Source organism: Fukomys damarensis, unplaced genomic scaffold (genome assembly GCF_012274545.1).
Source record: "Fukomys damarensis isolate Sample0158 unplaced genomic scaffold, DMR_v1.0_HiC HiC_scaffold_16, whole genome shotgun sequence".
In the NCBI taxonomy this organism is placed as follows: domain Eukaryota; kingdom Metazoa; phylum Chordata; class Mammalia; order Rodentia; family Bathyergidae; genus Fukomys; species Fukomys damarensis.
The window spans coordinates 52,534,852-52,561,700 of NW_022900928.1; the positions used below are offsets into that span (position 1 = coordinate 52,534,852).

The window sequence follows — 26,849 nt, forward strand, 5'->3', positions numbered from 1 at the left end:
CTCATGGTAATTAATTCCTCCAGTTTTTTAACTTGATAGGTCTTTTTTGATCCTTTACATGGTTGGCAGTTTTCATTTCAGGACTATAAAAAATATCATCCCATTTTACCCTGGCCTGTAAATTGGCATCACAGTGAAGCAATTTCCAAAACCATGTTCATTTTGCAAAACTAGAAATATACCCATCACTCCTCCTTCACCCATCCCCCAGCCCCTGACAACAGCCACTCTACTTTGTCTCTGTGAATTTCACACACTTAAAAATATCACTTAAGTGGAATTATACAGCACTTTTCTTTTCATGACTGATTTATTTCACTCTGTACAATCTTCTCACAGTTCATACCTGCAGTAGCATCCATCACAATTTCTTTCCTTTTTAAGACATAAAAAGGTGCTTCACTTCACAAATGTAATTATTTCCATAGTTTTGGTCACAGAATTCACAGAACCAATTCTATGACCAGAACTATAGAAAGAATTAAGTTTGTACCAAAGTTGAACAAAGAAGATAAAAACATTTTAAACACCCCAATTACAGTCTGTGAAATTGAAAATGTAATTAAAAATTTGCCAACAAAGAAAAGCCCGGGTCCTGATGGATTCACTGCTGAATTTTACAAGACATTTAGAGAAGAACTACTGCCATTACTCTTCAAACTTTTCAATGAAATTGAAAGGAAAGCTATACTTCCAAATTCATTCCTGGAAGCAAGTATCACTTTGATTCCCAAACCAGGGAAAGACGCAACTAAAAAAAGAGAACTACAGGCCAATCTCCTTAATGAATATAGATGCAGAAATCCTTAATAAGATACTAGCAAACAAAATACAGAGGATCATCTAGAAGATCATACATCCTGACCAAGTCAGATTCATTCCAGGGATTCAAGGATGGTTCAACATATGTAAGTAAATAAATGTAATACACTATATTAATAAAGTCAAGGACAAAAACCATATGATCCTCTTAATAGATGCAGAAAAAGCATTTGACAAAATTCAACACCCATTCATGATAAAAACCCTGCAAAAAATTAGAATAGATGGTCTATATCTCAACTTAATAAAGGCTATCTATGAAAAACAAAACAGCCAACATCATATTACATAGCAAAAAACTGAAAACTTTCATGTTAAAATCAGGAACAAGACAAGGATGCCCACTATCACCACTCCTCTTCGATATAGTTCTGAAAACATTAGCCACAGCACTTAGACAAGAGAAAGAAATTAAAGCAATAAAGATAGGAAAGAAAGAAGTTAAATTGTCATTATTTGCGGACGATATGATACTCTACATTGAAGATCGAAGAAACTCCACCAAAAGACTTCTAGACTTAATTGATAGATTCAGTAGAGTAGCTGGATACAAGGTGAACACCCAAAAATTAATAGCCTTCTTGTACACAAATAACAGACTCCCTGAGAGAAATTAAGGAAACAATTCCTTTCACAATAGCATCCAAAAAAATGAAGTATCTAGAAATCAATCTAACAAAAGAAACAAAAGACCTCTACACTGAAAAAACTACAGCACTCTGAAAAAAGAAATCAAAGATGATATAAAAAATGGAAAGATCTCCCCTGCTCCTGAGTAGGAAGAATCAACATAGTGAAAATGGCCATACTACCAAAACGCTATACAGATTCAATGCAATGCCAATTGAAATTCCAACATTATATTTCACAGAAGTAGAAAAAAGAATCCAAAAATTCATTTGGAACCATAAGAGACCTAGAATAGCAATAGCCATCCTAGGCAACAGACACATGGCAGTGGGTATAATAATTCCCAATTTGAAACTATGCTACAAAGCCACTGTGATAACATCAGCATGGTACTGGCAAAGAAACAGATCTGAGGATTAGTAGCACAGATTGGAAGACACAAAAACAAATCCAGATGTACTCAGCTACATCATCTTTGACAAAGGAGCTGACCATCCTCAGTGGAGGAAGGATAGCCTCTTCAATAAATGGTGTTGGAAAAACTGGATTTCAACCTGCCACACATTAAAACTGAACCCTTATCTGTCACCAGGCACTAAATTAAAATCCAAGTGGATTAAAGATCTAAATATTAAAAAAGAATCTTTTTTAATAAAAAAGATTAAACTAAACTAAACTTGCTCGAAGATAAATTAGGCAGAACTCTGGAAGACACTGACAAAGGAAAAGACTTTATGAACAAATCCTCATTAGCACGGGAACTAGCAGAAAGAATCAACAACTAGGATCTCATCTTATTAAAAAGCTTCTGCACTGCAAAGGAAACCATCAACAGAACTGAGACAACCTACAATGTTGGAAAAAAATTTTACCAGCTGCTCCTCAAAGAACTATTATCTAGAATATATAAAGAACTCAAAACAATCACCCCACCATATATAAAGACCCAATTCAAAAATGGGCATCTGAAATGAACAGACATTTATCAGACAAAGAAGAAAAGCAGCAAGTAAATATATGAAAAAATGTTCCACATCACTGTCATTTGAGAGATGCAGATGAAAACAACACTGAGATTCCACCTCACCCAACAAAGAATGGCTGCAATCAAGAAATCAAACAATAACAAATGTTGACAGGGTTGCAGGGAGAAAGGAACCCTTCTCCATTGTTGGTGGGAGTGCATACTGGTACAATCACTATGGAAATCAATATGGAGATACCTCAAAGAGCTGGGACTAGAGGTTTCATTTGACCCAGCCATCCCTCTGCTAGGTATCTTTCCAAAAGAACTAAAAGAATCATATCACAGTGATATATGCACACCCATGTTTATAGCAGCACAGTTTGTAATAGCTAAAACTTGGAAACAGCCCATTTGCCCATCAGTTGGAGACTAGATAAAGAAGATGTGGTTTTTGTATAAAATGGAATACTACTCAGCCATAAAGAATGAGAAATTAGATTCATTCATAGGGAAATGGATACATATTGAGGATATACTCCTAAGTGAAGTAAATAAGTCACACATGTGTAAATACCGAATAGTTTCTCTGATGTGAATAAACTGTAATAGTACATAAAATCCTAATGAGATAACTGACATTGTGAAATGGGAAGCAAAGGGCTAAAGTTGTAGGGAAGGTGGGATGTGTAGGGGAAGGTTAATAAGGGAAAAGAAAAAAATGTGCAAAAATGAGAAGATGGAAATAAAGTGTTTGTAAATGGTGAGGAGAAGAGGGGGTGAAGGGAGGGCATGGACAAGGGGAAATAATGAGAACCAAGACCTGTCATGTAAAGGTACAAGATCCCAACAATGAATGTAACTGTACTGTATCCCTAAAATGTACCAATAAATTCAATTATTTAATTAAAAAAAGAATTAAGTTTGTGAACTGATGTGCCACTGGAATACCCCACTGTACATTCCACATTCCATTTACCCATTCTTCTAATAATGGCTACCTTCATTACTTCTACCTTTTTAAACTTTTTATATCAGCGCAATGTCTTAAGAAAATACATTCTTCATTTTTTTAATTGAAAAACTAAATCACTTTCTGAGAATGAAAGTAGTGAGCACTTAGAAAAGGAATTATAACAGGAGAAGCATTCAGTGGTGAATGTGAAAACTTGGTACTATATGTTAGTTGTCTAATTCTGGATAACCAAAAAATGCTATTTTTTTTCCCCCCACTGGAAATGGAACTCAGAACTTTGCGTTTTCGAGGCAGGTTCAGCACCACTGAGCTAAATCCCCAGCCCGAAAATATCAACTTTTAAACACTTTTATCTTCAAATCTGAAATTTGAGTAAGTCTTGGTAGTAAAAGCTTATTTCTTCCACACAGCTCCCCTCACCCCCCGTATGGCTGGTTAGTTAGCACTGGCCGAGTGCCTGGAGGCTGTCTCTGTTCATTGCCATGCTGGCTCTCCAAAGACAGTGTGGACTCCATGAAAGGTGGCTATGTTCCAAGATGGAGCATCTCCAAAGAAAGGAGATACAGGCAACCAGTCTCTTTATAGTCTTGAGTTGTAAACTGGCAGAGCCTCACTTGCATTAAATTCTTGGCCCAAATAGTTATTGGGCAGGTATTTAAGGAGTGAAGACAGAACTCATCTCAATAGAAGTGTCAAAGGACTTGATATGTTTTACAATCACCGTAACAGTTTTTGGTTTAAAGCATAATTCTGGCATTTATCTGCCACACTTATAAGAGGATTTATTTTGCTCTTCTGAAGTAGTTAAATTTGATGTTTTCTAAGGCCCTAATCTACTCTGTTTGGTTATTATATATTCCCAGCTTCTATATATTATTGATATATTCTAGAATAAGTAGATTCTCAACTATATAGTCAGATATTTTGGGTATTAAATTGGCATCTTATTCAGAAAAATAAGACATTAAGAAATTTATGATACTTATATTTGAAAAATCCAGCTAACCCTCACAAAAAAGGCATATTATAATGAATATGAACTTACAGAATTCCTGTAAAGTAAAAAAGTATGCATTAATGGAGAATGACAGCTAACAGGTCAACATTAATATAACTCGTGTAAGGCAGCTATTTTTCAATCAGGATGCTTCCTTTCTGTTTTGCCTTCATACCGTATATCTCAATATAAATTTAGGATAAATTTTCTATAACACTGCTTTATTTATAATTCAAAGACATTCTTGTAGGACCGAAGATTTTTTTATCTTTAACACTTTAAAACCTATGAAATTTAATTTGGTTTCATTATACACTGAATAGTATTTCGAGAAAATATAGTTGACTACTTTCTATATATGGTTGAATTTATTTAAGAATTTTTACTTTAAAAATCCTTTTAGATAAACATATTGATGTTTAATTCATTGTCATCCATTTGTAATTAAAGAAAAACATATATCTTAATGAAATTATGATACGGATTATGTGAACTATGCCAAACTTCTTTCTTATTATGCTAATGTAAAAAGTTTTTTATGATATATATAAACTTAATTTTGGTCCTTTTGAAATTACAGTGTCCTCTCACATGGCAGAACAAATGGGAAGGGCCAGAAGATCCCTTACAGTACCTTAGAGGTCTGGTCACTCGTGCCCTTGCAATACAGGTAAGTAGACAATAGTAATTATGGTACTTGACTGTCTGACTAGGCATGCATTATTAGAAGTAAAATTCTATACAAGCAAAAAGCAGAAATACCACAAATTAGAATCACTGTTTATTTCCTGTCCCCAAATCCAAGTTTGTTCTTTTACGGTATACTTCATTAAGTCTGAATTAGGCTTAAATTGGACACTGTATATTACTCTGCCAAAGGGCCACATCTATTAGCAGATATTAATGTTATATTGGCTTCTTCCCACGCCTTCTTACCTCCTAATGCAAGGAAGCAGTTTTCCCTTCCATGGGCATTGGCCTGCCTCTATTTGTTTTTTGAGTTTCTTATCCGTAGATGCTGCTTCCTTTCCTTGGTTCTAAATTAATATTCAGGCATTAATGAGATAATTAACAATGTGAAATAGGAAGAAAAGGGCTAAAGGCGTAGGGAAAGTGTGAAGGGTAGGGGAAAGGGAATAAGGGAAAAGAAAAAAATATGAAAAAATGGAAATAAAGTGTTTGTAAATGGGGAGGGGAGGAGAGAGTGAAGAGAGGGCAGGGACAAGGGGAAAAGATGAGAACCAAGACCTGTCATGTAAAAGTACAAGATTCCGATAATGAATGTAACTGTACTGTATTCCTAAAAGGTATCAATAAACTCAATAAAAAAAATATTCAGGCACACAGTCACTTTCTATTTCTTGGTGTCTGCCAAGGCACTTGTTGCCTTAACCACATAAAATTGCTTCTTTAGCTTTTTAAATAGCTTTATATGTCTATTTCCACTTCAAGAATGATTCTTCACTAGTACTTTCTTCTTCCACTTAACTCTGGCTGTTCAGATTGGGATTGCTAGATCTAGAAATGTCTCATTCATACCTTGATTTAAATAGCTCCTCTGTCATTTGTAGGTATAAAATGTACTAGTTACCAAAATTTCAGCTTCAGATGACTTTATTTCAGTCAAGTATTTAAAACATATATTGAACTTTTTAAAAGATCTAACCAAAGGTAGTAAAAAAAAATCTATAAGAACTGAGCCCAACACTCATGTTAAATATTTATGAGATTTATATGGAATTTATTAATGTTTACAATTATGAGCTATACATTATTTTTGATATTTTAAAGAAGGGAAAAATCAGCCCCCAAACTAAAGAATAAGTAGTGAAAAAAGAAGGCACATTGAGGTACCTTTTTATATAATAACATGTCAGATGTTTTAATCATATGGAAACCTATAAGCACCATTTTTAAAAGATGATTTTTAAGGGAAAGGAGACTTTTTAATACCTTTACCTTTTCTAGGTCAGCTTACACTTTTGCTTTCTTCTAATGTATTGTACTTTGCTGATTTTTTTTCTCCTTGGACTCATACTGGATTTTCCAAGAGAATAGTATTCTAACCTCTGTCTGTAACCGTATCCTTTGTGAACTCAGTGTCATGATTTGGAATCTCATCTAATCTTTGATTATTACTCCCAGATTTATTGCTCCAATTCCTAACTCTGGACAAGAATATCTCATTAAATATTCAATATTTCCACTTGGATGTTTGGAAAAATCTTAAACTTAACATATCTAAAACTAAGCCACTATTTACCCCAAAATCCCATACTATCTGAAGTCATTCCCATGAAAAAGTTAATGACAACTCCACACTTCCGGGGTTTAGGCCAAAACTCCCTGCATCATTCTTGACTCTTGTCTCATACTGTACATCCAGTCTATCAGAAAATCATTTTGTTCTCACATTCAAAATATATTCAGAGATACCTCCCACCATCTTTACTGCTACAACTTTATGTTTTCGTTTTTGTATTTTTGGTACCGGAGATTGAATTTGGGACCTTGTGCTTGCTAGGCAGGTGGTGGAATCACTGAGCTAAATCCCTGGCCCTACAACTTTGATTATGAATGTAGCTGTCACTTAACTAGTCCCAAGTCTCCCTTTCTCCTTGTTCTTGATGCAGCAATCTCAAGTACTCCAGTTGAAGCACAAGTTAGATTATATAACTCTTCTTTGGAAATATTCCCATGGCTCTTTATCTCATTGTCAGTACCAGAGTCCTTACAATTTAAAGTTCTTTTTAAAATGAGGCCCCTCACCTCTCTTATTTTTTTCCTGTCATTATTTTTCTATTCCTGTCATACTGCTTCATGCTCTTTGGTGCATAAACCTGACACACTTTATCTCTCTAACTTTGTTTTCTTCTTGAAATACTGTCCTCCAGATAAGACAGCTTTCTTTTCTCCTTCAGTTCTTTGCTCAAATGTCACCTTCTCAGGCCTTCCCTAGTCATCCTGTTCTAAAATATAATCTGTAATACTTTTTAATCCTCTTTTCCTTTATTTCCTCCATGGACTATATCTCCTTCTAATACAGTATCCTGTGCATTTTACTATTTACTTTTTAAATTTTCTGGATTTTTCCATTAAATTGGAAGCCTCCTAAGGTAGAGATTTGAGTATATAGATCACATAAATAGGCTTTAGATATCTATGGAATAAATGGTGCAATCAATCATAGTGTTAGTCTCAAGCAAATTGACATGAAATTCTTCTTCTATTTCCCAATCATTATGATGTAGCTTCCTAAGATATACTCTGTAGTTTCCAGAATATGTTTCTGAGATTTTGGCTTCTATCTAATAAACATTATAATTTAACTTTATTTCCAAAAGGTAACATACATACTTATTTATTAAGATCTTAAATGTTAAAAGCAGTATTGTAAAAATACATTATTAATGTTTTATCCTTTTCCTGTCTTCTGCTTTGGAAGGTGTTATGGGTCTTTGTATATTTGAAAAAGAAAATTTTTCATTTTCCTATTTTTTTTAGTCTTTATACTGTTTTATATATACAGTATTAAATGCTCATTAAAATTGTAGAAAGACTTATAGAAACAAAATTTTAAGTCTCCAGCATTCTTATCTTTACATTATGCTCAGCTAGAAGAAAAACCTTATTGAGTGTCTTTCCTACTTTATATGTATTTATATATATTAATTTTTTAATTTGGTGAATATTTATTGACCTTCTATATGTGCCAGTCATTGTTCAAAGTGCTAGAAATACCTAGTTGTGGGGTAATATGAAATTCCTGCTAATTTACTAACAGAATTCACCACATTTTACTGAAGGATATAGATAATAGTAAATAAAAAATAAATTTTGGGCAAAATCCTGAGATCTAAGATTAATAATATATATCCAAGCTTTAATTTAGATTGTCATCATCCTAGAATGGACTTAGGTTATATGTCTAAAATTTTATGCAGTAAAATACAGCTATTACCATCACTATAGTATTACAGAATTTTGAGAGTCAAATTTTATACAAGGGCACTAATTCCTCAGCAGTTTCAACTGATAAATCCTTCATAGGGTCAACTATCTTGCACATTTGGAATACTAAACAGTAGTAGTTTGTAGTAATCTGTGGTTTTATAGAAGCACTCCTACAAAACACTATTTCTACTGCTTGCCAAAGATAAATCTTGGTTCTAGAAATCTGACAGTATAGCAACATAATTAGCCTTCAAGATAACAAAGTCTATACTGAATTTGTATCTACATTGCAGTCTTTCTCACATACATAGCAATTTTCACAGCTTCTTGTGGTAGCGCAATAAGAGGGTCTTTACAGAAAAAAACATGCAGAAAATACTTAAAATTCTTAGGACAAGTTTAGCTTTTTGAAGAATCAGCAGAATCAAACAATTTTCCAGGAAAGTAAACAGTGATTGTTAGTAATATGTGATATGTTGGTGCACTCTTATTTGCAAAATAGTGTTTCAATGTTTTGTTTCATGTAATCTTTTTTTTTGCCATTTAGAAGCTTTTATTACATGTTCCTTGAACATTGTTTATTAATACATAATAGAACAACTGCAAAATGTAGCTTGTGTTATACAATTTTGCTTTTGGTAAAGAACAATAATAGAAGTGGTTGACAGTTATTCTACTGTGTTCAGTAAGTATATTCTGACAAATAACTCTGCCATTTCTGAACACCCAGTGGAAGGTTGTAAATGAAACATTGCATGCAATTCTTAAACGTAATTTTCACCACATTTTTTGTGAATTGTAATTGTATGATACTTGGCTTTTTTTCTATTCTGTAATGTACCTTTTATCACATTCAGTTTGTTATTACCTCTTCGCAAGCAAAGAAAGCACATTTCTGGTTTCACTATTAATTTATATATTACATGTTCAAAGAACTGTGTGTGTGTGTCTGTTGTACATAATATTGAAGTAGGCCACTGAGTAGTCTGCTTAAAATACTACCAAAAATATGAACTCTGCATACAACACACATAATTTTTGAACCTTCAGAGATTCAAAAACTCAAAAAGAAATTGTAGGTACTCTTTTAATGTCTATAGTTTTGAAATTTGAAAAGAAAAATTAGGTACATGAAATATGTACTTATCTTTTTATGCTTACACTAAAGAAGACAGTTTTTTGTTTGTTTGTTTTAGTTTTATAAGACAGGGTCACTCACTGTGTGGCCCAGGCTGGCCTCGAACTCATGGCAGTCCTCCTACCTCAGCCTCCCAAGTGCACCACCTTGCTTAGTGACAGATACTTTTATAAGTGATAATATTGTTTTTTTTTTATTCCTTAAATACTTTGAGATGGCGAAGTTGACTTTATTTTTCTTTCCTCATGAAGTGAATATTCCTAAACAAAACCTCCTTTTGAAAAACTCATAGTTCTCAAAAACTAAATAACTTAAAATTTTATGATTATTATTTCAGTGTTACAAATGCTAGTATATCAAATTATTCTACAAAGATCCGGATTTCTGTATATAATATACATATAACAAACTATATTAGACTATATGTAATCTATTATAATACTCTATATCATTTACTTTTGTTAGGTTTTTACTAAAATTTTCTAACTAAAATGCATCCAACATTATTTACTTTTACCCAGATAGTATATATTTTAATATTTATTATCAATGTTTATCCATTATTGAATTGTAAATCCTTTTGTAAATAAAATTTTCACTATTTATATTTTACTCTTGTAAGAATACCTGTAGTTCAGGCTTAAATAATTTTACATAAGGGGTTATATCTCTTCAAGTGACATAAAATACCTATTTAGATATGGTAGTGAATAATATTTGAAATAAATCTAAATGTAATGCCTTGTTGGATTTACCATCATCATTATTCTGATTAGATAACATCCTGACATTTTTGCTTATACAAATATTGATAGTTATTTCTGGGATGAAAGAACAATATTAAAGTAGGTAATTGTTTAGCCTACCAGAAAGTAAAGGCAAATAACACATAATGGTCAGATTCTGAAACTGAACTGATTTCTAAACATCAATATGCTACAAAGAAATGGATGTAAGATTAAGAGAACCGGACTAAATATGCTAAGGAAAGTGTGAGAGGTTAAGGAAGGCCTCCCACAGGAGGTAATATTTGAAGAAAGCCTTCATTGGAGTAAGACAGCAATCTGTGAAGGTATCTGTGGGGGAAAACATCTAGGCAGACAGACCAGTAAATGCAAGAAACTGAGATAAAAATAGGCTTTCCTTTTCCAAGAATTTAAAAGAAAGCTAGTATAACCGCTATATAAATCAGTATGGAAATTCCTCAAAAAACTAAAAATAGAAATACCATTTGACCCAGATATAGCTCACCTGTGTATATTCCCCCAAATCAAAGTCATCATGCTGTAGTAATATGTGTGTACCTATGTTTATAGAAGCACAGTTAACAATAACTAGGTTCTGGAAAAAATATATGCTTGTCAGTAAACAAATGGATAAAGAAAATGAGATAATGCATGTACAACAGAATATTATTCAGCTATGAAGAATAATACTATGTCATTTGCAGCAAAATGGATAGAACTTGAAACCATAATCCTAAGTAAGATATACAAAGTTAAGATTATTCAGTGGGTGAGTGACTAGACTAGGGGTGGCAAGCCTTTTAGAACTTAAAATGATAAAAACAGCCCACTGTGGCATGCATGCCAAAGGTTCACCACCACTGGACCAATCTCTAGAAAAGAAGAATAGAAGCTGGCTGACCAGTTAGTTAGATTACTGAAGTAGTAGAAATGGGGTTGTGATAGTTTTATGTGTTAGTGCAGTGACTGTGAGGCAGAAAAGTAGTAAGATTTTGATATTAGACTGGTGGATGTAGCTATGGAGCATGAAATCCAGACATGATTTCAAGGTTTTGACTTGAATAATTGGTTGAATGGTTTGCTGGGTTGAAGGATATTGGTAATGAAGTGTATTTCTTAGGGAAGAGGGAAGTGGTCTTGCAGATTAGGGTATGTGTGTGTGATGGGGTGTAATTGGGGATTGAACCAAGGACTTTGTCCATGCTAGGCAAGTGCTCTACAACTTGGCTACATCCCTGCTCAAGAGTTATGATTTAGGCATTTACATAAAGCTCAGACATTTTTTAAATATCTTAGTAGATGAATTCAGCACATGTTAAAGCAGTTCTTCTAGAGTTCGTAGGCAAGACAACCTTAATATGGAATTAAAAGGGGCAAGAAAACCTTGTTTTAAGGTTCATGTAGTTAAAAATGATCAGAGCTGAAGAAAACTAGTCCAGTTCAATCTCACTCCATTGAATTCTACTGTTTACATCTTATTCTCATAATTCCCTGACTACACTTGCAAAAGAACACTTAAATTTGTTTGGTTTTCTGCGATGGTTAGTAATGTAACTAGTGAACCTAATGGTATATATAAATTCACGTTTGAGTTTAGGATAAATTCATACTCAAAGATGGCAGTATCTCATAGTATATCTACTTGAAGCTGGTACAACAAACTCTAGCAAAATTGTCTTTATTTCCTTAACTATTCTGAAGGTTTTAATTCCAGTAAAATTCCTGGAAATCGATCTTGCTGATGAACTTCAGTTTATTACCATGTATTGAGCCAGTGGTTTGATAAACTTCTTATACAAAGGGCTCCTAACATTCTGATAACTTGTATTTTTTCAGTCAAAAGAATGACTACACTTATTTTTATTCTGGATACGTATATTGTAGCTCTGGCTGAATTTATTCTCAAGATCCCTAATAAATTGGGGAAAAAAGATGAAAGTATATAAAAAGATGACACATGAACAATGATTGTCTAAATTGCTTGTTATTTGCATTAAACATTTTCTCAAGGAACACAGCACATTAAAACAAAATAGAATGGTAGTTTGTTAATGCTTTGCATTTTAAGCTACATAATTACTGTTGCATGTAAATAATCATTAACAGGCTATAGGCCAGATCTATTGAAATGATACATATTTATGTTTTTTCCAGTGCTTTCCCTATTATTAAAGTAACATTTTACCTAGTTAGATTTATAAAATGTATATATACATTTCACATTCTGGTAAACATTAGATTATGACTAGTTTCCATAGTTATTAAAAACATTCCTTAAATATGAGGTTTTTTGACTGTGGATTTTTTTATTCTAATCAACCAATTTCTATTCTATTTATGCATCTAATTCATTAGTATTAGAAATTTTAAACATTATGAGTAATCCCTTGATTATTAATTTATATTCTAAGAAAAAGAACTATTGAAAAGATTTTTTAATATTTTTAAATATTTTAAGACATTTTATCAAATTGTTTTATAGAAGTTTTAAATAGTATATGTCTACAAAAATTTTTCCTTATTGTACTCTTACTAGCATCTGATATTGTTTCTCCTTTTGCTATTCTGATGAGCTAAAAATAATCTGAATTTTACAATTGGAGATAGTTATATCTTTTATAAGCCTGTAAATAATATACCATTGTGTTACTAATTTTTATATCTGTGGTATCTTTTATTTAATCTAACCTGAATATCTCTTCTTTCTTAAAGCTCACCATTCTGTAAATCTTTTTTCCCTCATCCTGTTTTTACCCCCATTAATCCATGGAATAAAAATCTACTCTGAATTTTAAATAGCATAGTTGTCAGAATGTTGTGAATTGAAGATTGAAATTTAAACAGTTTTACCTGATTATGATCAAGAGAATGAAATACAAGTTTTGTTTGTGTCTACCTATATATTTCATTAATTTGCATAAAAATGTAAGAGGGGTTTCATACCCCTTTGATTATAGTGAGTATATGGAAGTTTGCCCAATTATTTTGTTTCTAATTTTATGCTTTTGGCCCTTAAATTTTTCAGAGTTGTTATGTGTTTTACAATAATCAGTTATATTTAATTCTACATTTAATTTATATCATTGCTTATAACCTGACTTTTATATCCTTCAGTATCTTTTGTTGGGAGGGGGAGGTACCGGGGATTGAACTCGGGTCCTTGCGCTTGCAAGGCAGGCCACCGAACCACTGAGCTAAATCCCCGGCCCTTATCCCTCAGTATCTTAATTTGTAAAATTAAAAGTAAAAGGGTTGGAGAACATTTATGAGTAACTTAAAAAAGACAGAGGTGGTGTATATATTTTCTAAACTCTACCCTATTAAAAATACTTGATATTATAACTGAATAAGTTAACTAGATATAATATTCTTGCAAAACAGCATTTTCTTTAAAATTATATATATTAATCCAAAACAGTGTAATTATCATGAGATATTTAATTTTGCACTCAATGCTTTTTCTGTTATTTGTATATGTCTCTTCTTCCTTATCTATGTAATAAGCCCTTTGTATTCATTAACTCTAATGTAATTTGAATTCATACATTTTTCTTTGTAATCTGCATTAAATAAAATACTGTAATATTTTATTAATTTTTAAAATACTGTAAATATTTTAATATTATTCCATATCACCTTAGAAAGTAATTTATTTTTGTCTTAATAAAGAAATTATACTAGTTATCACCATGATTCATTTCAGTTTAAAAGCTATACTGCCTATTGTAACATTATGTGTGTAGTATGCAAGAACTTGCCTTCTCCTTCTCAGTCTTTACATTCACTTTTTTTCATAATTACATTTTTATACATTGAAGACTCATCAGTATCAAAACTTATAATCATAGTTGAAATCTTATTATATTAGAAATCTTATCTTCTGTCTCTTTTAATCCTTTCAAAAGAGGATTAACCAGAGGTAAAGAAACATTTACTCAAAAATATGTCAGCTAATATATCTACAGCTTTATATATTGCAAGACCAATTTCTATATATACATCTCTTCTTTTTTTTCTCTCTCTCTCTTTCTGGGAATCAAACTTGGGACCTTCCACTTGCAAGGCATGCAGCGGCACCACTGAGCTAAATCCCCAGCCCTGCACATCTCTTATTAAAGATAGGACCTTTTGTTGCCATGCTTATGAATGAGTATATTGTTCTAAGTATAAAAGTTTCTCTACTGTGAAGTTTACTGCTCAAAGACATTTATACATGCTAAAATAATCTGTTTTAAAGCTTTTTCTTATTGAAAAATACCTTTGTGTTAATCTATCTTTAAGTTTAAAAGATTAATGTTTTTCTTTTCTTATAAACAAGTAAAAATTTTTTACCAACAGAACTTTCTCTCCTTGACTAGTTAACCCAAAGTTTAGTGAAGTGAAAACGTATTGGCCCCACTCTAATTAATTTGAATATATGTACATCTGTTTCTGGCAAGTACTCTTTTAGAGATATTTGAATTCAAAAAGAATTTTAAGGCATATAATAATTGGAAATATGTATATATAAAATGATTTTTAAAACATTGTAAAATAAATATTTTAAAAGGTGATGTAAATAATTTGTTTTACTGTTCAACTAAGGAAAAATTGTTTGGTAGAGAATGAAAAAAATAGCTGGGTATAATTTATTTGAGAATATTTTGTGAAATGTTATTGTAAAGCATAATATCAAAGAAAAAATTTATTTACTAAGATTTAAATGTTGGGCTGGGGATTTAGCTCAGCAGTTTGGTGTCCTGCCTTGCAAGTGCAAGAACCTGAGTTCAATCCCTGGTACCAAAAAAAAAACAAAAAAAAAAACAAAAAGATTTAAAATCTTTTCTATGAGCCAGGGATTTAGTTCAGTGGTTCCACCGCCTGCCTCGCAAGCTCAAGGACCAGAGTTCAATCCCTGGTTCCAAAAAATAATAATAAAAAAATCTTTACACAGAAAATCATCACATCCATTGGTAAGAAGTATATGGGAATGTTTGCTATAGAATTTGAGTACTAGTCAAATACATTTAGATACTAATATAAGCACAATGGCTTTCAAATATTTTATTTTCTCCTGTTCTGGTTTTAGCTGAGAAATATTAATTCTTAGGTGAATATTAGACTGTTACAATACATAATACACATCCTTTCTATAAAAGTAATAAATATAAGTTTTCCTTGACTGTTTATAAATCATGCAAAATATATTACTCAGTAAATGAAAAATTTCTAAGTTTTTAACAGCTGGCATTACTGTAGTACCTACCTTCTCTGCACCAGCTGAAATAACAAGCTGATTTGGAAATCATGAGTATGCCATATGTTTATCAAGGTGTATGTTATGGTTTAGATCTAAAATGTTCTGCCAAAACTCTCATGACTTCAGTAGCAGGGCTTGTGACAGTGATTGAATCATGGGGCTCTATCCGTATCAGTGGATCCAGCCACTAATGAGTTCAGAAGCTGAGTGAACTGTTAGGAGGTGGGGCCTGGTTAGAGGTGGGACCATCACTGTCACTGGGGACTTGACCTGGAAGGTATAGCTCCCTCCCTGCCTCTTCCCTTCACTCTGTGCTTTCTGGCTACCATGATGTGAGCAGCTGACCACAGACTGAAAACATGAGCCAAAATAAACCTGTCCTCCTTCAATTTGTGGATTTTAGGTATTGTGTCTCGGCAAGGAAAGTGACTGAGACAGCTCATTAGCAACTGCAGGAAATATAGAGAAACAAATCACTTCAAGCTGCCTGAGTTTATTCGCAGACTCCACAACCTTTGTGACTTGGGAGGACTTTTAACATCATTGTACTCCATTTTCACATTTGTAAAATGGAGATACTAAATTACAGGGTTGTAGTAAGCATAAAACCAGTTAGTCTATGAAAACCATTTAAGTATTGCAGAAGACTTTTGTTCCAAGAGGCAATTTTAAAAATATTAAACATACTTTATGTAGATGTGTATTACTCCAAATGGAGTTTAGGTCAGTTTATAAAATGACAGCTAAATGGAAAAGACCACTTTAAAATACCTGTTGGCAAAGAATTATTTCTTCTTTGACATTACCCTTCACTGCTACTTGATTCAGTAATATGGTAGATTTACTATCAGATCTGGACTTGAACCCTGATTCATTTTACATTGCCAACGCATGAGGATCCTGAGGATCCTTGAGTTAGACCAGGGTGCTCAGTTTCTCCTGAGCACACTGTGAAATGTATTACTAGAAGTGTTGGTCCAAACAGAAATTCTATACACAGAATTTTTCCACATTTAGACTTTTTAATTTTGAGTTTATTTTTTCTAAGGACAAGAAGGTAATATAGCGAAGCTTATTTATGATGAATATAGATATTTAAAAGTACTATGTCATGCTTTATTAGTAAAGTAAAAATCTATTTCTTTCCATTGAAAAATATCCTTTTAGTGTTTAGAAACAATTCTCACAGAAAATGACTAATAATTATCTAATATATATATCTCACCCTTTAAATTGTAGGTGACAGGTACTGTGTCCCAGTGATACTGATACACTTGACCTATCAGAACTTTTCCATCCAGACACATTTCTTAATGCTCTTCGCCAGGAAACTGCAAGGTAATTAAAAATGAAATATTTATTTTCCCTGAAGGTGATTATATTTTGCTTTGTTCATTTCTGATCATACTCTCTTGGAAATCCAAACAGTTATGTTATTTCCTAATACTTATAACGATAGTTAACTTTTAAAAAGCAAATTGCTTTCAGTTATGACGTTTTATTATAACTGAAAAAAGATGAAATTTGGCCAATTATTTATCTAGACCTGTGGTATGTGATATGGTTGCCAGAAGTCACATAGGGTATTTAAATTTAAAGTTAAGATTAAAAATTCAGTTTCTTAGTCATACTACTCATATTCAAAGTAATCAGTATACACATGTGGCTATCATTTTAGACTGCAAGCCAACACATTTATCTGGAAAATTCTTTTGGACAGTGGTGACTGGGCTTGGTAGAAAAGAGGACAAGATGCTTAAGATTGAATTTTTTTTAATACCAGCTTTTGATTACCATATCATGTTTAGACTATAATTCTTAATATGTTAGAGGTTAATGAAGGAGTGCCAGAGATATTCTGAGCAAAATGTATTTACTTAGTGACTCCAGTGATTTTAGTTTATATTGTTTTAGAATATTATTGATATCAGTTTTTCAGCCTTGCTAAGAAATGCTTGCACTTGATGATCATGGTCAAAACGGAGAATAGAAAGATGAAAGATGCTATATTAGGGACTGTCATATAAAGTTAACTGTTAAGACAGTGAAAAATCAAAGGTAGGTATAATAGATCTTAGTTGCTCGTTGTAAATATTTCAATTTAAACTAAATAACAATATACCTGCGTCTTTTTTCAGTTATTTTAATTAGTACTGAGAGCTTTGATTTTGGTTCTGGGAATTTGACCTGGGACTTCACATGCGAAGCACAAACACATGATCTACCAAAGAGCTGCACATTCTGAAACATCTGAGTATTATTTGTGATATTGATACTTTACTTTTACAGGGCAATGGGTCATTCTGTGGATAGCCTTAAATTTGTAGCCTCATGGAAAGGTCGACTTCAAGAAGCAAAGCTACAAATTAAGGTACTAATTTTAGTTGTTTATCTGAACTTAAAAGTGTATCTCACCAAGATAAGAGATTCTCAAAGTCCTCACTATCTTTAGCAGAGAGTGGTTTTTCACATAGGTATTATGTTCCAAGTAACTTAAGATTTAATATAAAACCAAACATCTTCTAATACAAAACTATTAACCCCACCAATTAAAATATCACCTTGCATAAAATAAATCCAGTTATGTGCTACTTAAAAATATACATCTAAATCATGACTACACAGAATTTGAGAAAATGGAACATTGCATGAAAAGTACTAAATAGTGAAAAGGTTAATAATGTTCATATATGAGATGTGTCTACTTTAAAAAATGCAAGTTTCCAAAATCAATTTTAAAACTTTAAAGCAATTTCAACAAAAATTCTGAATTTTAATCTGGAACTCATTCCTCATCTACATTCAGCTAGGTCAGCTCGAGTGGAATATCCATGCAGGCTTCATTCACATATGGACTGAGGAACCTTGGTCCTTCTCCACACAGCCTCACATGCTCCAGTAGACTAGACAAGCTTCCTAATGTGGTCTTTGTGCAGCATTTCAAGAGGACAGAGCCTTTACAGCCTTGCTTTCAAAATTGCCTAAAGTTTTTCACCTACATTCTATTGGTAAAAGGAAGTTAATAAGGCCACTCTAAATTCTACAGATAAAAAGCAACTCAGGGCTGGGGATTTAGCTCAGCAGTTCGGTGGCCTGCCTTGCAAGCGCAAGGACCCGAGTTCAATCCCCGGTACCAAAAAAAAAAAAAGAAAAAAAGAAAAGCAACTCTATCTCCCAATGGAAGCAACAGCAAAACTTTCATTCAAAAGGCTGTGCATACTAAAATGGGAAGAAAATTTGGCCATACATTTTCTAACCCACCACAGTGTTATATTAATACTATAGCTTAGTAACAGTGTAACCAAAGACAGAGAACAAATAGATTAAGAATCTAGAAACAGACTGCCTGTTAAAAACTTGAAATGTAAACTGGGCATGGTGGCACATGCCTGTAATCCCAGCACGCAGGAGCCTGAGGCAGGAGGATTGCTGTGAGTTCGAGACCAGCCTAGGCTACATAGTAAGTTCCAGATCAGTCTCAACTACATAGTGAGACCTTGTCTCAAAAAACAAAAACAAAAAAAAGAAACAACATGTGAAAAAAGTGTCAGTCATTGCAAATTGAGGGACTGTATGTATTCTTTGATAAATAGTCTTGAGACAATTACTAATATAACATGATAAAATTTGGTATATGCTTTATATAGTAAAATTGATTCTGAAGACATAAAAAGCAAAGTTAAAAGAAATAAACATTTTTTGTAAAAAAAAAAAAAAGACTTTTAGAAATAAAAAAGGGGAAATGTCTATATTCAAGATTTTTTAAGGCTTCAAAGAGTAAAAACCTTAAAGCAAAAAGCTGATAAATTCGCTATGCTGAAACTAAAAAGTAATCATACAAAATCTCCCAAATCTCACAGATTTGGGAAATGCTTATTAAATCACTGATAAAGAAGCCTGATGTGGTGCATGTCTGTAATTCAGTACACTGGGAGATAGAGGCTATAAAGGCTTGTGAGCTGGAGCCCAGGCTGGAACAAGGAAAAAATGGATGAAGGGATGGATTAGTGTATAAAACATAAAAGGAATTCTACACATCACTATTTAAGGACCACTCTCATAGAAAGGTGGGCAAAAGATTTTAATAGGCAGTGTATGAGCAGGGAAACTTTAGTAGGCTAATTAAACACAAGGAAAAATACTTATTGTCACTTATAACTGAGGAAATGAAATCAAGCTCAAAATTTAGTTTCATGCTCATCTGATCAGTAAATTTCATGTCTCAATAGAATACGGCAGCATTATGGCACAATGTAAATTCTTACACTTGACAAGTAGGAAAATACATTGGTATAATTGCTTTAGAGAATAATTTTCCAATATCAGTAAATTCAGTGAATTTAGTAAATTCAGTAAATTTGAATATGAATATACTTTCCAACCTAGCAACTTCTATCTCTCTACCCATATAAACTCATGCAAATGTATATAGAGAAGCACATACATAATTTTTATTGCAATGTTTTTCAAAATTTTTGGAACAGAGCCGAGGATTTGGCTCAGTGGTGTGGTGACCTGCCTTGCAAGTGCAAGGTCCAGAGTTTGATCCCCAGTACCAAAAAAAAAGAAACAACTGAAATATTTATTAGCAGAAAATGAATAACTTGTATATTAATAAAGTGAAATATTGAACAGATGTTAGAAATGAAAGAACAAAATGGATATACCTTAAAACAAGTGATGATATAAGATTTCAAAATAGTGTATAAAGCACTTTTTCCTTAACATGCAATTAGAAAGATGAAAACCGCTATTTATTATTTTATGGATACAATAGCAGTCATATATAGCTAAATGTTGGATAATAACTGAATTGAAGGAGCAAGGAAAAATAACAAAAAAGGCAAGGTATACACAGAAGTCATCAGTTATTATGGTTTATTTGCTTAAAGGTATTAAACAGACATATCTGTATGTTAGAGTCAAATAAAATGGATAGGGATGTGTAGCTTTTAAAAAAAGTGTTCTTGGGGCTGGGGATTTATTTCAGTGGTTCCGGCACCTGCATCGCAAGTGCAGGGACTAGAGTTCGATCCCCGGTACCAAAAAATAAAAATAAAAAAGTGTTCTTAAGATATTCTGAAATAGTTTTAAGTTTTTAAAGGAGATTTCAGACAAGTAATGCCATGTAATACTGTACTAAAATAAAACTCACACTTTAAGTTAAAATTAGAAGCAAATAAGAAATTTAGCATCATATATGCTACACTTGATCTTAGCCAAAAGGCCAAGAAGCGATTCAGCATCATACATAAAATAAATTAATGGCTTTGATTTCTTTTTAATCAAACAAAGACACTATTGTTACTAATGCTAACTTCTGTTGAAATGAGAAACTAGGAATTGGGATATGTGAATAGCCTTTTCAAAATAGTTTGAGATTGTAATAATTCATTGGAATATACTCAGGCAATTATAATTGCCCTGATACACACTATCCCCTCAGCGGGTGATTTTTGAGTTTTTAAACAATAACAAAAAATGTCCTTTAAAAAAACAAACTTGGTAATTCCTCCTTTGTTTTCAGGTGCTTTGATCAAAGGAGCAAACAATAACAAATGTCCTTTAAAAAAACAAACTTGGTAATTCCTCCTTTGTTTTCAGGTGCTTTGATCAAAGGTTCATGTGTCAGTAATAAATGAATATAAAGTTTTTGGCTTATTGACTTATTACGTTCCTGTTCTGTTAAATTGAATAGAAAAAAACAATTACAATAGGAAATGCAAATCACTTAATAGTTGTTTGCATGCACCTCAAATAATATATGTGCACAGATATCAAGAGACAGCCTCAACAATATTATTTGAATACAATGTGCACAAATAAGGTCTAGTTTCTATAATATTTCTTTCAATCCAAAGGATAAATGTCATATCAATAATATTAATGTTGGGGCTGGGGATTTAGCTCACAAGCACAAGGTCCCAAGTTTGATCCTCCATACAAAAATAATAATAATAATAATGTCCAAAATAATATTTTCTCCTTTGTGTTTAGTGGAAGTATCAAGTATGTCTCCTAAGTATACATGTAAGTATAAATAGCTCTTCATAGTTTTTCATTCAATGGGAGCAAGTAGAAATGAAAGTACAGCATTGATAAAACTGGATGTCATGCTCTACTGTGTCTCCTAACTCTTGGGTGTATAAATGAAATGATAGAATGAATTCAATTATCTAGAACAAATTGAAAAAATTTTGCGAATTAAATATTACAGACAGCTCTTTTCCTTAGAATTATCCAAATAATTTCAGCTTGAACTTTTATTTTGTATTATTTAAATTGATAGTTATGTAAAATAATTTTAAATGTCTAAAGATTAAAAGACAGGTTAAATGAATAATAGCTAAAACTTACTGAACATTTATGTTGCTAGAAACTCTTTTTTCCTATTCCTCTATGTGGAGGGATGTTTACTAATGTTTATATCCTTTAATTTTCTACCTTTTTTAAAGGAGGAGTCTCTATCTGCCTATGAGTTAAAGAACACAGGACCTAATACTGTATGCTTATGCCCATCCTTACGCTTTTGGATTTAGACTTTCTGCTCTGCTCCATTAGGGAGTTTCTGCCCAGAGGGTAGTATATCAGTCAGATTTTCCACTGCTAGGATAAAATGCCTGACACAGCAACTGAGAGCAGAGGATCGTAGCTTTAGAGGTTTCAGTCCATGGAAAGCTGCTCCAAGGTAGAAATATTATGACATGGTGGAACAAAGCTGTTAAATTCTTGGCAACCAGGAAACAGAGCACCAGGCAAGAGTATCAGAGAAAAGGGGGCTAGGGACCAGATATAGTAGCCAGGGTCATAATCCTATGACCCACCCAGACACTTATTCTCAAGTTAATCTCAATATTAACTATCACAGACAGCTTGCTGCTTGGTTCAGCACTATTGTGATTAGAAAACTAAGTCTACTTAACTCTTGCATTTAATTTAATATATGCCTAGAGAACAGTTACTTCCTCCAAACTATTTTTTTCAGAAGATAATATGTTGATCCTATCTTTACTCTTTATTTCAGAAGCCATTTGGAACAAGGATGTAATTTATTGGTGCTATGCTAATCCATGATGTATAATTAATTTCCACATAGTCATTTGAGGTAGATTATATTTTTCTTGCATTTTACAGATGAAGAAACAAAATTGATCAGATCGCAAAGCCTGTACTTGTAATAGTGAACTGTATTTTTTATTTTTTTGAGACGGGGTCTCACTATGTAGTTGATACTGACCTGGAACTCATTATGTAGCCCAGGCTGATCTCAAAATCACAGTGATCCTCCTGCCTCAGCCTCCCAATTGCTGAGATTACAGTAGTGCGCCACCATGCCAGGCAGTGAACTGTACTTTGATTTCTCTGTCCCTACATAAAAATATATTTATAATTAAGCTAAGTGTGGTGTCACATGCCTGTAATCCAACCATTCTTAGAGGCTGAGACAGAATTGCAAATATGAGCCTAGCCTGGACAGTTCACCAAAACACTGTCTCACAGTAAAAAGAGCTGGGGATGTTCCTCAGTGCAAAGGCCTTGGGGTTCAGTCTGCACCATTACAAAATAATGATGATGTGGATTATGTTTATCATTTCACTTACAATATATAGATTCATATGAAAGCATCTTAGGATCAAAGAGTAACTGTGACTGCTTTCATTTTTCTGTATATGACTCCCAAGTTGATTTAATTAGCATCACTATTAAGATGGATGAGGATTTCAAAGTAAAAAACAAAACAGTATTATTACGGTTGTAGTTAAAAGAAATTGTATTCCATTGTGTATTTATACAACACATTTTCTTTATTTTTAATGGATATTTAAGTTGATTATGCATCCATTAAATAGTGCTGTAATGTAAACGGGAATGCAAGTATCCTTTTTTTTTTACTAGTTTTATTTTTTTAAATATATTTTATTGGTACAATTTAGATATAATGATCACATTCGTCATAGGGAATTTGCTCTTGTGCATATATCTTAATTTCTCTTTTTTCCCCATTCCCCTCCTTATTTACAAAAGCTTTGATTCCATTTTTTCTTTTCCCTTTCCTCCTTTCTCCTCCTCTCCCTAGTTCCCCTTTCATTTGGAACAATTTCTTCCTATTTCACATTATCTATTATACATTTTGGTCCTTATTTATCCTTTCAGTTTCTCACACCAGAGAGTTAGTGCTATATTTATGCCATGTGTGTCCAATTTATTTCCCTTTAAGAATATGGTTGCAAAGTGCATCCATTTAGTTATATGTGTATCAAGTTTATCCTTCATGGCTGTGTTGTACTCCATTTTTTTAAAAAAACCACTTCTTTATTCATTCATTTATTCACTGATAAGCACTTGGTTGTTTCCAAGACTTAGCTATTATGAACTGTGTCACCATAAACATGGGTGCGCATATATCGCTGTGGTATGATGCTTTTAATTCTTTCAAGAAGATATCTAGAAGGGAAACGGCTGGGTCAAATGGAACCTCTAATCTAGTTTTTTGAGGAATGTCCTACCTGTGAGTGCAGGTATCTTTTTAATCAGCTGATTTCATTTCCTTTTCCCAGTAGTGACATTGTTGGATCATAGGACAGTCCTCATTCGGGTTTCTTGATCAGACTCCATAATGGCTATACTAATTTACTTTCCCACCACCAGTGTATGAGAGATCTTCATTTCCACTCGAGAAGAAATAAGTTCTGGTGTTCTATTTTACAGCAGGATGAATATAATTAACAGTAACAAATGATATATTTTGCAATAGAAGTATTAGAAGTTTGAAGTGATGGGTATGCTAATTTGCCAAGTTGATCACTACTCAATGTACACATGAAACAACACATTGAATTTCATAAATATATGTAAATATTATCAAAAAAGTCTTTCTGAAAAAAACTAACTCTAGGTATTAAGGGGAAAATAAGTTACTGTGAAGATATGGAATGACTCAAAGCTCACAGGAAAAGCTGAAGGAGCAAATTTCTAAAAGAGTATGAATGAGAACATCTCTGGGAACTGCAGTTCTAATGGCAGGCACTAAAGAGCAGACTCTACAGTACACCATCAGAATGGGTCAGCACAGTTAAACTTCTCTGCAACTGTGCAAGATTCAAATTTTTGGCATAGATCACATCACTTGTTCATTGCCGGAAAGTGGGCAGTTTGGCTGACTGTCCTATCCCTGGTCCACTAGTGGAGGAGGAATAAATCGGAAAAAGAATATGGATCAGAAGTAAGGCTGAGTTTTAATAGGGAAAACCAATAGTGGTCTCTACTATGACACCATCTTTTAGAAATAGTTCCCATCTTACAAACTTAGAGTTTTAATAGCCGTTTTTCTGGTCTAGTATTATAACATTTTTTAATCCAGAAATTTTTCTTGTTCTTCAGAGGTTATAGCATCCTTAAACTTGTTTATTAATTTTGTATTTTGACCCATACAATGAGTCTGTAGTCACTAATCATGTATCTAAGGAACTTACATGTAGAATGCAATACAGGATTCTTAATAACTCACTAATAAGAAGACAACCTAATTAAAAAATAGACAAAGCATCTGAATAGGAATTTCTCCAAAACAAATTATTTCTAGACAGGGCAGTTATAAATAGAAAGAAGAGGACATATTCAGAATGTATTTACTGAAAATGACCGGACTAGGTAAGTGGTAGCATGGAGGGCAGTGGTGGCAAACCCATGGCACATGTGTTGCCAGGGGCACACAGAGCTCTCTGTCAATAAAGGAGCCAATTATACAAGTTGTTTTTTCTAAAGTAAAACCTCAGTATTCAGATTAAATTGTAGTATTGGTACTTTGCAATAAATAAGAGGGTGTTGGGTTGCAGTTTGGGCACTCAGTCTCTAAAAGGTTTGCCATCGCTGGTGTAGAGTATTCTTGAGAAGGAGCCAAGAATGTCTCCCTAGTTGTTTGATTACGGAACTACTTGGTCATGTGGGCCAATTATAGAAATAGTATTTCCCACATACAGTCTCCCATTTCCCCAAATTAGAAGAAAATGACAAGTTTGTATCTCAGTTATATACATAATACAATTGAAGAATATGAGTGGAGTCTACAGATTTCTTGATAGCTGTTGAATTTTAAAACTTGATGAAATTTCCCAGAAGAGACCTCAGGATATCTTGCATGGTAAATTCCTCACACTAAATTAGAAGGACTCCTTAATTTCAACTTACATTTTAAAGCAGAAACATTTCAGAAACTCTTATCCTGGCCTGAATAGTATTACATCAGTGGTGTAGTAGAAAGAATATTAAATATAAGTATTGCATAATTTATTTTTGTCCCAGCTCATTTATTAACAACCACTTTGCTTATATTTTCCATGAAATGACAGCTGCACTGTAAAATCAATGAATTATTCAAAACTATTAAGATATACTCTCCTAGTGTACATCCTGATACCTAATTTCCTAAATGTAAAGTAGCCAAAAGTTATCGTAAGTCTTCCAACATAAGGTGTGTTTCTTTCACCTGAAGTTCTAGTTTATTTACAGATATTCCTTGACTTATGATGAGATTGTATTCCAATATCTTGTTACTTAGAAATATTAAGTCAAATGCATTTAATGTACCTAACCTACTGAACATAATAGCTTACTTAGCAAGTCAGTGGTTTCCTATCTTTGTGATCATGTGGCTGACTTAGAGCTGCAGCTGCCCAACATTGCCGGGTATTATCCTGCCACATGTTATCAGCCCCAGAAAGATTCAAAGTATGATTTCTACTGAGTACGTAATATTCACTTACTATAAAGTTGAAAAATTTAAGTTGAAACACTGTGATCATTTATAACGATATTATATAATATTGACATGATTGTATTTTGGTACCAAGTACAGTCTGTGGGACTGTAGATGTAGCTATGAAGGCTAAATGTTGAAGAACTGCAAACCCAAAATACATTTCACTTGTTTTCTTTATATAGGTAAATTTAACACTGGAAAACTGAAAGAATGAGCACTAATAAATATGAAGCTAATGTTACCAAAGAACTGTAGTTTTAATTTTAGGATTTCTTCCATTTACAGAAAACTCACTTTATAGTAAGATATTCCTTTCCATTTTATTCTTTAATTTCTACATTGCATGTTAATTTTTTTCTCATAACTCTCTGAACTTTTATTCTTTTTTTAAAAAATGTTAGGATTCCAATCAAGGAACACATATTTTCTAATTTTGCTTTTGTGATTATGCCAAGGCACATAATTGAAGACATTTGTAGTCTGTCCTAAAATACTAACTAAAAATGAGAATCCAGTCTAAAGAAATCTCATAGTAAACACTGGCCACATCTTCTTTGTATTATAATAAAGTGCTATAATATCTCCTTTCACAGCATTGAGGATTTATCACCACAATGGAAACTG

General features: G+C 32.8%; 1 protein-coding gene and 1 pseudogene across 1 annotated transcript in view; one reads left to right on the plus strand and one right to left on the minus strand.

Annotated features, from left to right (window-relative positions):
- Dync2h1 (dynein cytoplasmic 2 heavy chain 1) overlaps positions 1-26,849 on the plus strand; it is a 318,483-nt gene that overhangs the window by 283,949 nt on the left and 7,685 nt on the right. Inside the window, exons 86-90 of the mRNA XM_033764303.1 lie at positions 4,970-5,059; positions 10,426-10,433; positions 16,727-16,804; positions 17,756-17,849; positions 22,145-22,155. Of these exons, the coding sequence (XP_033620194.1) occupies positions 4,970-5,059; positions 10,426-10,433; positions 16,727-16,804; positions 17,756-17,849; positions 22,145-22,155 (281 nt within the window). The remainder of the gene's footprint in view (positions 1-4,969; positions 5,060-10,425; positions 10,434-16,726; positions 16,805-17,755; positions 17,850-22,144; positions 22,156-26,849) is intronic.
- On the minus strand, positions 20,568-20,705 carry LOC117286489 (annotated as a pseudogene).